The 11,404-nt window shown below is 52.1% G+C and overlaps 1 protein-coding gene across 1 annotated transcript in view; it reads left to right on the forward strand.

Moving 5' to 3' along the window:
* ETS1 (ETS proto-oncogene 1, transcription factor) overlaps window positions 1–9,980 on the forward strand; it is a 49,380-nt gene extending 39,400 nt beyond the window's left edge. The window contains exons 7-8 of the mRNA XM_058818972.1: window positions 4,408–4,526; window positions 5,811–9,980. Of these exons, the coding sequence (XP_058674955.1) occupies window positions 4,408–4,526; window positions 5,811–6,026 (335 nt within the window). The 3' untranslated portion in view covers window positions 6,027–9,980. The remainder of the gene's footprint in view (window positions 1–4,407; window positions 4,527–5,810) is intronic.
* Window positions 9,981–11,404: the final 1,424 nt, after the last annotated feature.

Raw genomic sequence — 11,404 nt, forward strand, 5'->3', positions numbered from 1 at the left:
CCAGCACTCCTGTCCCCTCCTGCCTCAGGCAGGGCCCGATGGGCTCTGTGCCCTTGTGGCCTCCCCAGGGTGGGGACTGCAGGGTGGCACCAGGGCGGTTCAGTGGCTCCTGCCCCAGCTGCCAGCCATGCAAATGAGAGCAGACCCAGCCCCACGCGCTGCTGCCCAAGCGTGGCACAGCTCAGGGGTGCTGGGGGCAGCAGCTCTGCCTGGGTCTCCTGCAGACACCCAGTGCCCAGGACACTGTCAGGGGCATGTGGAGCTCACAAAGCCCCTGGAGCTCTGCCAGGTGCCCCTGGAGTCAGCCTTGAGTTCAGGGACAGGGTGGGACTCTTGGGGCTGTCCCATGCAGGGCCAGGAGCTGGGGTTGATCTGTGTGGTCTCTTCCCACTCGTGACATTCTATGAGATCAGTCCTCTCAACGCCCCATTCTGAGAGCAGAGGGGCTGCCCAGGGGAGCAGCTCTGGCCTGGACAGCCCTGGCTGCTCTCCTGCCTGCAGTCATGGCCATGCTGCTCCCTAAGGAAGGAGGAAGGGCTTCCTGGGTCCTCTCCTGCTTTTTCACAGCTGTTCTTTGGAGATGCTCCATCCAAGCTCCTCCAGTGCAGTGACTGCTGCCTGCACCAGCCTGGGCAGGAGCTGTGGGAGCTGCTCTGACAAGGGAGTGATAGGGACCAGCTTTCTGGGGTATTTGGGGACCATGGTGCCATCCAGGGGGTGGGCAGGCTGGCAGGTGATGGGGCAGGGGCTGTTTTGGAGCCGTTGCCAGGGCTGCTTGTTTTGTGGGGCTGGAACCACAAACCGCAGAGCGCCAGGCAAAGGTGCCTCGCTGGGGGTTGGTAGGTGGGTTTTTTTTGTCTTCTTGTCTTGTTTGAACCAAGGGAAACAAAACAGAGGCCGTTGGGAGGGGTGGGTGTGTAAAACCGTGCCGAGAGAGATGGCAGGGCTGGGGTTGTGCCCTCCCTGTCTGCCCCAGCCGGGCGGTGCCACCATCAGTGTGCCACTGGAACGGCCCCACCTGGGACAGTCTGGTGTCCCCGTGGCTGGGAAGGAGGTGGGGACCTGTCTTGCCATGGAGGGTGGCTCAGGGATGGTGTGGCACCAAAGCCTTGGCTCTGGGACACCCCCAGGGCCTGGTGCTGAGGAAGCCCCACTCGGGCAGCGTTTCCCAGTTCCCACAGTCCCACTGACACCCAGCCCAGGGAATATTTTCCCCCTGATGCCGCAGAATTCCTGTGGTGTGACAGTGCTGCTGTTCAGTGCCACCAAGGCCAGACAGGGCCCCCATTGTGGGTGCTATTTTTAGCAGCCTCGAGGGTGCAGGAGGTCGTGGTGGGGTGGGAGGACACCCCCACCCCTCTGAGTCCTCCCCTTGTCTTTTGTGGAGCAGGGGCTGCCCCCAGCCCCCAGCCAGAGCTGGGTCTGCTCTGGGAAGCCCCTGGACGTGTGTGGAGGGAGCAGTGCCATAAAAGCTGCCTTGTGCCCATCCACTCATGCTTGGAGCTGCACCCCAATCCAGACTGTGGGAGCAGGGCGTTGTTTTGGGATAACCAAGGCAGCAGATCCTGGGGTGACAGGCACCCACTGGCCTTGGGACAGCCTGGTTGTGTGGAGTGATCCCAGCCCATGGGATCCCATGGAGTGATCCCAACCTGGCATCCTGATGGGGATTTCCAGCCCTGGCTGGGGTGAGGGGAAGGGTTGGAGCACAAGGGATGGAAAATGGGCACTGCTCCCAGCTCCTGTGGATGAGGAGGTTTGGGTGCAGGGACAAGCCTGGAGCTTGCCCTGTGACATTGAGGGGAGTGCCATTGCTGCATGAGCCACCTTGAGACCCTATGGGAAGATATTCCCTGCTCCTGCTGGCTGCAGAGTGGCTCATTTGTGGAGCCCCCCTCCCAGCACTAATTACAGCTGCAGCAGGCGATGCCCTGACCTCCAGCTCTGCTCCCTGCTCTGTCTCCTCCCTGCCAGGGCTGACTGGGGCACAGGCCTGGGCATGTGCTGGGTTTGGCTCCTGCCACCTCGCTGCCATCTCGAGCAGTGCCACATCTGCCAGGCTCCACTGCCTCCCCCTCGGGCAGGGAGGGGGTGTTTGCAGGCCTGGGACATGCCTGGAGCCCGGCACAAACACATTCCTCACATAATTGCCTGTCCAGGAGAGGAATCTGGGGCTTTACGCGTGTCCTGCAGGCAGCTCAGAATAGACCTTGGGAATCCCTGTTCCAGGGATGACAGCACTTCCTTGGAAATCCCAAAATACCCAGCAGGGTGGCACTGGGGGCGGTGGCAGGAGCCCTACCTTGCTTGCTGCAGAGAGGGCAGGAATTCCTGGGTTTCCCAGCACCTCTTCTGCCAGCTGGCAGCCAAACAGGAATGGCACTGGCCATTGGCTGGAGCCTCCAAAGATCCTGCAGGGCCAGGATGGGCCAGGGGTGTTTTGAGGGCAGTTCCTCACCCAAGAACCTGGCACCCAGGTGATAAATTTCCATCCCTCTTATTCTGGGGAAGGAATCAACTAAAAATCCTTATTGTTCAGCTGGGCAGGAGAGAAATCAATGGGAGGGGATGGACCTGGCCTTGGACACTTGGGCTGTGTCTCTGTTAACTCAGTTTGGGTGTTGGACGCTTCCTGGCTGTGTGTGGGGAGTTGGTGTGAGGCCAGATGGGCCAAGAGAACTCATCCCCTTGGGAGTTCACCTGTGGAGGACCTCAGGCAGTCACTAAAGCCTTTTCCCAGTGTTTTCTCTGCATTTGGAGCTCACTGCTATAAATAGGACTAGGCCTGGAGATGTGGTGGCACTTCAGGCTAGGCTTTTCACTCCTCCCTTTCAATGAGAGGCAAAGGTGTCATCTGCATTTCCTCCCTCATTTTGGCATGGTTAATCCAGCTCCATCCCTGCTGGGGAGCGTGGCTGTGGAGTCAACACCTTGGCAAGCTCCAGGGAGCAGCAGGCTGGAGCCTTTCCCCACCGAGTCCCTTCTCCTTTCCAGCAGGATGAGCTCCCTGCCCTGCCCTGCCCTGCCCTGCCCTGCCCTGCCTCGGGCTGTGATAACCCCAGGGCTGGCGCTGACAATGCCCTGGAGAGGTTCCACAGGGATAACAGGAGGGAAACAATTTGGGAAGGGCTGGATGGGGCACGGCCATTCCCATGTCCTGGAGCCAGCTCCCTCATTTCCTCCTCCCCAGCAGCTTTGGAGTAATTTCAAACTTTGTGGGGAAGGGGAGCCCTCCCTTCCCTCCATGGGTTATCCCACAGCCACAGCTCAGACAGCATCCATTGTCATTCCTGGAAACAGGCTGGGCTCCATCCCTTTTTCTGAGCCCATAACTCATTTTTTCCCTGCTTGAAGCTTTGCTCAGTGCTGTCAGCACTGGGATTACCCCAGCTAATCCAGCCTGTGCAACTCCCTGTGGGATAAATAATTTCCTCTCTCCTCTGGCTGTCTTGTTATAATTATTGTCATAATTAATTATCTATTCCAAGCTGGGTTTAAAACATGGCAGGGTCTCCCCAAAACACCTTACCCACAGCAAAGTGCAATTCTTGGGGTGTGGCCACATATGGAGGTTGCTCATCACAGAGACTTTAGCTCCAGGGCTTCTCCTCTACCCTGGATTGGGACACAAGCCCAAGGGAGTGGTAAATATTTCAAAACTTCTCCCTGACTCCAGTGAAACCTCACCACAAGCTCTCACTGGGGGCGCTGGGACAAATTGGTGATGGCCCAAGGGGGAGATTGGAGGGGAGGTGGAGACCAGGTGTGGAAGGAGAGGTGGAATGCCCATGCATGGGATGCTCTGCATCACCTCGTGCCTCTCCAGCAGGGCCAGGGGAGCAGCAGCCGCAGGGAGGTTCCGTGTGGGTTCTCTGTGCCAATGAGGACATCCTGGGCTGGGGAGCTCTGTGTGCCCCCGCCCTCCCCACGAGCCTGCAGAGCCCATTCCTGCAGCAACACGCCCTGGAAAGAGGCCAAGGAATTCTGTACCTGGGTCCCTTTATCTGGATCAGCAGCAGAGAGCACAGAGTCACGGCCGGGAAGCGGAGTCTGCCAGAGTTCAGCCGTGCCCGGCAGCTCCTTGGCACAGGGATTGGCGCTGCTGCCGTGCCAGGGCAGTGACTCCTCCTGTTTGTGTGCCAGAAAAATAATCCTATTTATGTAACTCCATGTGAAGCATTCCAGGGCATGAATATTCAGCTCTTCCTGCAAATAGGAAGCTCTGTTACCTGCAGGGTTTAACTCTCAGCTCAGCTCCTGCCCTGTGGCTGCTGGTGGCTCTTTTTGACAGGAGAAGGCTTTATTTTACTCAGTGAGCACCTTTTGTATGGGAATTTTTCCCCTCTGTGATAGAACAAACTGTGCTTTTCCTGACATTAATATCCCATGTTTCCTTTGTCTTTCTAGGCAGTGGACCCATCCAGCTGTGGCAATTCCTGCTGGAGCTGCTCACTGACAAGTCCTGTCAATCCTTCATCAGCTGGACGGGCGATGGCTGGGAATTCAAACTTTCAGACCCAGATGAGGTAAAGTGCCCTGGAATTAAGTGCACAACCCAATTCCTCAGAAATATTGGGGCGGATAAGCCTCTCCTCCTCCCTTTGGGCAGCCACTTTGTTCTGGTCTTGGGTATGTCATGGAGAACCAAGGAATCAGAGTCCAACTGAAAGTTTGTTGAAAATTAGGATGCAGTCACCCTTTGGAAGCAGGGGTTTGTGCCCAAAGTTGGTGGGAAGTAAATGGAACACCTTAGGAAGAGGAGCAGTGGCAAAGCTCTTCAGATAGGCTGGGTACAGGTGAGGGTGACTGTCCCCTGCTTTGGGGAGCAGGTGGGACCTTCGTCCTTTGCCATGACTGGAAGCTGGGGGTTGGTTTCTCCTGCCAAGTACCAGTGACAGAACAAGAGGAAGTGGCCTCAAGTTGCACTGGGGGGGGGTTCAGGTTGGATATTAGGGAACATTTCTTCATGGAAAGGGCTGTCCAGCCCTTGCATAGCTGCCCATGGGGTCCCCACCCTGGAGGGATTTAAAAGCTCTGTGGATGTGGCACTTGGGTAGGTGGATCAGTGCTGGGCAAAAGTTGGACTCCATGATCTTAGAGGCCTTTTCCAACCTAAATAATTCCATGAGTGACTGGAGCCTGCCTAAGTGCAGAAGTGACTGGCACTGGGCCATTGGGTGTTGGTGTCATCTGGTTTAGAACTGGCAGAAGGTGTTGTCATTACAGTGCAAGAGTTTATATTGTCTTTACATTGCAAGGGTTCCATATTGCCAGAGTTTTGTACCTCCTTGATGTTTCTTGGAGGCAACTCCTCTAGGCACTGACTCTTCCTTGTCCTCACAGTTCCCAACTGACTCCAGTTCCCCTCAACCAACCAATCCATTCTTTTATAACACTCTTCTTATTGGCTACAGCTGTGGCCTGTTAACATCAGGCCTGCTCCTAATCCTTAATAATTAACCCAGCTGCAACTCTTTAGGGGGTAAGATTACTTTCTATACTACCTTTATTTACTTATGTTCTATCCCCTATAAGAAGGCAAAGGAGGAACCTAGGGAAAGGGGTGAAGGACTTGGGATATCTGAGGTGGATACGAGGATCTATCTGAGGTAGCACACGAAATTACCCAGATAAATCCTCGTGGGGTGCTCTGCCATGTTCTGCCACTGCACAGAGGTTGGTTTTCCCAAGCATCAATTCTTAACGATGAGGAATCCTGTGAATTCTGTGAAAATCCTCCCCCTTCCTGCTGGGAAGGGAACATCCCCACAGCCAGGCTGACCTTTCCTCCCCATCCCTGCTGCCTGCAGGTGGCCCGGCGATGGGGCAAGAGGAAAAACAAGCCCAAGATGAACTACGAGAAGCTGAGCCGCGGGCTGCGCTATTACTACGACAAGAACATCATCCACAAGACGGCGGGGAAGCGCTACGTGTACCGCTTCGTGTGCGACCTGCAGAGCCTGCTGGGCTACACCCCCGAGGAGCTGCACGCCATGCTCGACGTCAAACCCGACGCTGATGAGTGACAGGGACACGGGGACGGCGCTGTCCCCACAGGGACGGCCCGTGGGACTTGTTTGGCGGTTCTGTTTTTTATTGATTTTCGCTGTTCTTCTGCTCGTTTTTTTCCGAGGGCCGCTCAGATTCGAGGCTTTGAGGATGTCGGGGGAGAGGGGGGAGGAAGAGGAAAACTTTAGGGAAGGATGGGCTTTTTGTTGATTTCCTGAAAGTTTCAAGACAGGCTTTTCTGGGGGAAAATTCTGAGTTTTGAGAAAGCCAGGAAAATGTAGCTCACTTAAAAAAACCAACAATCCTCCCCACCCTTGGCTGTTTAGAAAAAAATTGCAATGGAATGGATCCCTTTGGTTGCTCATACACAAACTGACAGGTCAGGAATGACAATATTCCTGAGGATTTGAGGAATTTTAAACTTTTTTTCTTTTGGAAAACCAAAATGGGTGAATATTCTTGCTTTGGGGACGGGCAATATAGGAAAAGACCAAGAACTGTTGTTCTTGTTCCATCACCTTTCTGTCCATTGTCCTCTTTTCTACAAGAGAGAATTTTTCCTAGGAGGGATCAAGACTTTTTTATTTTTTTTTAAAGTTTTATTTTATTAAATTTTGTGCCAGTATTTTTTTTTTTTTCTAAATAGTCTTAAGCTCTAAGATGGTCTCAGTATTGCAATATTGTGTGTGTTTGTTTCTGTTCTGCCAGCAGAGAGTTTTATCCCAGGGATGAAAAAGAGAAAAAGAGGAATTAGTTTATGTAGACCCCACTGGAGAAATTGAAATGCTGGGACTGGGATGGGAAGGAAAATGAACTCCAGAGTGGCTCCTGTTGATGCTGGCTGGGGGTGCCACTCCTGTTTCCAGCCCCACACGCTGTGCTGATAATGCTGGTTGAAATCCTTGCTTTTTTTAATGTCTGGCTGCACAAATCCTCTCAGAATTTCCATGGAAAATGTCTTTTGGCATTTTCCAAATCACTTCTTTTGCTAAATGAACACTTTGGTGCTTACAGACATTTTTTTTTTTGGGAGGGGGAAAGGAGAGAAATTCCCATGTTTTCAATGTGGTAAATGGAAAATATGCAAGTTAATTGAGGGGAAAAATCAGGAAAAAGTTCAAAACCCAAGGGGAAATGCTTTTTCCTTCCTGTTTCAAGCAGCTCTGTCTTTATGGCCATGTGTGGGCACAGCAGAAAGGAAATTGTCCCTGCAAATGGGCTCGTTGTGGCTCCTGGGCTGTCAGGGTGAGGGTGGCACGGAGCACTGGCTCAGTGGCACTGGTGTCACCAGGGGTGGCTGTGGGACCAGGCCAGGGCAGCTGCTCCCTCTGGCTCCCAGACCCTTCCTGCAGCTGGTTCTCTCTGGAGGGGTCACTCCTGCTGCTCCCTGTGCTCCCTGGGATGCTCTGGGCAGGCTGAGGACAAGGTCCCACCACCCTGGGGGCAATGGTGGGACCTGGAGGGTCAGAGGCTGTTTCCATATCCCAGTACAATCCCAAAGCCAGATCCCTCCCAGATTTGGCCTCCCAAGGGAATCTTTCATCCCCCTGGTGTTTGCATTTAAAGGCAGCATTTTGGACTTTACCAAAATCCCTTCTCTGAGTGTCTTGGGGCACAGAGCTCATTCCAGAGGCACTGGGACAGCTCTGGGAGTCGGGGTCAGAGCCTTTCCATAGGGGCTGAGGAGGGATTCCTGCCTGATCCTAAAGGATAGGGTGGCAGGACAGGAATCTGTGTAAAATACCCAGAATATTCAGGCACAAGCACAACCTCCCCCTCACAGGGGCAGAGCTGGAGGGGAGCCCAACCCCAAAGTGATGCCCAGAGGTGCTGGGCTCTCCTTGGCCTCTGGAGCAGGGGGGACCCAGCACCTCTGTATCCTAAAACTGAGCATTTTAGGGAAAATCAGCCCCAGAATTGCTGTGTCCTCACAAAAGGTGGAGTTGGAGGGAAATGGGGAGGCCAGGAGGGAGCTCCTGCCAGGGGGTGGAAGCAGAGGGGGCCCAGGAAGGGAGGGTGTCACACTCAGGTGCTGTGGGTTGTCTGAAGGACTGATGGGATGGAGGGAAAGGAGGGAAGAGGGGATGGAGGAAGGTGAAGGGAGCCCCGAAGGAGGAAAGGGACTCTGCCCACTGAGAATGGAACTCGGGCTCATCTCCTTGGGCAGGCAGGGAGGAGGAGGAGGAGGATGGAGGCAGCCTGGCCAAGCTGGAGGGAGGAAAGGAACAGTGGAATATCACGGATGAGACCCCAGAGGTGAGGCTGTGGGACAGGTCCAGCCTGAGCCACAGCTGGGCAGCTGGACAGGGAGCAGGAGAGCTGTGAGGGCACAGGGAGGAGCTGGCAAAGAGCATCCCAGCAGCAACCAGAGGGGCTTGGGATGTTCAGGGCTGCTGCAAAGTGCCCTGAGCTGACCCATCATGGGTCACTTCAACGCCCCTTGCAGCCTTAGAAAGGGACTCCCAGACATCCCAGCTCCTGCCCCTGGCATGGGCCATGCCCCAGGACATCCCTCCTGCTTTGCTTGGATGCTCCAGCTGAAAAAGAAAAGGAATGGGATAAAATTTCCCTCCAAGAGGAGGAATTGCAGGTTTGGCTACAGCCCCACACCCCTGCCAGGCTAAATCCCTCCCCCACTGTGCTTATTCAGAGGTTTCCAAGCTGGGCCTGGGTGCTCCCAGTGATTTTGGGGAGGTGGTCAAAGGTAGGGAAGGGTGAGCCAGGGGAAGCACCTCTGGATTTTTGGAAGAAGCCTCTGGCTGGAGTTTCCCCATCATTTCTCCAGTCCTTTGCCCTCCCAGCTCACAGCCTGTGAACAGTCCCAGACACATCAGCTCCATCATTTCCTATTTTCCTTTGCTTTATTCCTGTTCTAGAGGCCATCCCAGAGATGGGTGCTGTTTATACACTGGAAATGTGCAGATTTCTCTTTTGTTTCTTTTGCTTTGGTTCCTTTTTCCTTCTGGTTTTCACTGCTGGCCTTTGGTGAGGGCTGTGCTGAGCAGGACAAGCTCAACCCAAACCCTCTGAACTCCTTCAAGTCCGTGAAAATTTGGTTAATTCCCATCTGCTGGCCCAGAAGGATGGATCTGAGAGGGATGATGGAGATCTGCCAGGGCTGGGACTCCCCCTGTGCTTTTCCTCCACACAGGAGTGGATTTCCCCCTTGCAGACACTGTTGGAAACGGGGTCATTTTGTCTTGGTTTGGAATGTCTCAGGTGCTTTGGGTGAGATTTTGGGATATTTTCTGTGTCCTGCTCATTCTCTGCTGTTTCCATGTGGGTTGGTATTGCCTTGGCCCCTCTGGCAGAGCCTGAGCCTTGCAAACAACTTTGGGGGCCTTGACAGCTGATATTTGAGAACTCAAAAATAATGGCAAAAACCCCAATAATGATAAAACCACCCAATAATGATAATCCCACCCCAATAATGACAAAACCCACAAGCACTTTCCTGCTGCCAGTCCCTCTCCATCTCCATGTGGTAACCCTTGGACTCTGAGGTGTGTCCAAGTGGAGATCCATGCCATTCCCACACTCCCACCATGCCCATCCAGATGGGATCCTTCAGGGGGAGAATTAACAGAACAGGGCAACAAATAAAGAGTAATGTAAAATTTCACTTTCTCCTGTCTTCCCAAAGCAACACCTCCTCCAAAAAATGGTCCCAGAAAGCAGCAGTAAATCCAGGTGCTGCAGGAAACATCTCCACTTTCTGAGTTTTGAGTTTTTGGAGGGGTTTTCTCCAAGGTTTTAGGATTCAATTGCTGGTTCCTTGTGAAAGCTGGGATGCCTTGGTGTGCTCTGCTCCCTGGTAGGGTCTGTGTAACACCCAGGAGCTGTTGTCTACATTCCAAAGAGGTTTAAATAAAGGATAAATCTATGTATACATATATGTTATAATGGAATATCTCCAGGAATTAACTGCCTCAGTGAAAAAAAAAAAAACCAACAAAAAAATCCAAAAATAAGGAAGTCTTTTTTGTTTTCTTTTGGTTTTACACATTTTTTTAAGCTGATAAACTTGGAAGAAGTTAAAAAAAAAAAAAGAGATTGTTATATTGTGCTGTTTGACTATTTTCCAACGTGTATTTTCATATAATTTATATTTTTTAAAAGTGGGAAAAAAAAGTTTAAAAGCGAGATTAAAAAAAAAATAAAAAAAACAAGGAAAAAGCAGGTGCTTTTTTAAAAAACCTGAGCTGAGGTAGCTTAGAGATGTAGCGATGTGTGTGTGTGTCTGTGTGTTGTGTCTGGTCCTGTTTGGTTTTTTTAAAGGATTCAAAAAAAAAAAAAAATAAAATCCCTCCTCCATTGAATTCCTAGAGAAGGAGGGGATTGGTTTTGTTTTAATTGCTGATGCTGGCACATCATTTTGCTGGAGAGGTTTTTATATACTGTAGCCTTATTTCATATCGTATTTTAAACCATGTGAAATTAAAAGAAGAATAATTCCTAACCCTAGGTGTCTGTGTGATTATTCCTTGCCTTTCCTCTTTAGATTTGGGGCAGAAAGTGGGAAAACAAAAAATGTAGAAAATCCAGCAATTTCTCTGTTTTCCCCATTATTGAAGTTGGGGTTTTATGGGAAAGAAGGGCCTGGCTGACATCGTGGTGGGGTGATGCTCCCCACGCTCCCTCTCACTTTGGGATCATGGATCCACATCCCAGGCTTCCCAAACCCTCTTTGATCCTAAGCCCTCACTGGGACTGTGGGGTATCTGTGGTTCACCAGTCCAAATGAGCTTTGAGAGGGGAATTTTCCTCAGCAGGATCTTGGGTGATGGGTATGGCCACCTCTGCAGGTCTGTTCCAGACTGCAATGCAAGATGTTTTCAATTACCATCTGTATGGCAAATTACCTTTGTCAAGTGGGCAGTTGCCTTATCTCTCTCTTTGAGTGACCACAATCACACCTCCCTGGGGAGGGGACATTGCTGATAACAGCCATTGAATGTCACTGCATGGTTGATAAGAACTACAGCATCCCATTGGGAGATGTGAGCCCAGAGGGAGGAGCCAAGCATTCCTACCCAGATACAATCCAGAGGTTTTGAGACACCAGCACGGCTTCTCCATGGGATTCCCCAGAGGAACAGCAGCTGCCTCTTCCACTGGACCTTCAGAGGCAGAGACTGCACCTTTCTCCAGGATCCCTGCTCCAGCAGAACCAGCCCTGACACTGCAGGAGGGCTGAGCCACAATTCCAATGGCACTGCTGCCAACACCCTGACCCACAGGGTGTCAGGTTGGGTTCTGACTCTGTCAGTGTTGTTCTAGTGTACTGCATTGTTTATTTTATCCTTTTATTTTCTTCCCTAGTAAAGAACTGTTATTTCCTGCTCCCATATTTTTTGCCTGAGAGCCCCTTAATTTCAAATTTATAGCAATTCAG

This window comes from Ammospiza caudacuta, chromosome 23 (genome assembly GCF_027887145.1).
Source record: "Ammospiza caudacuta isolate bAmmCau1 chromosome 23, bAmmCau1.pri, whole genome shotgun sequence".
Classification (NCBI taxonomy): Eukaryota; Metazoa; Chordata; class Aves; order Passeriformes; family Passerellidae; genus Ammospiza; species Ammospiza caudacuta.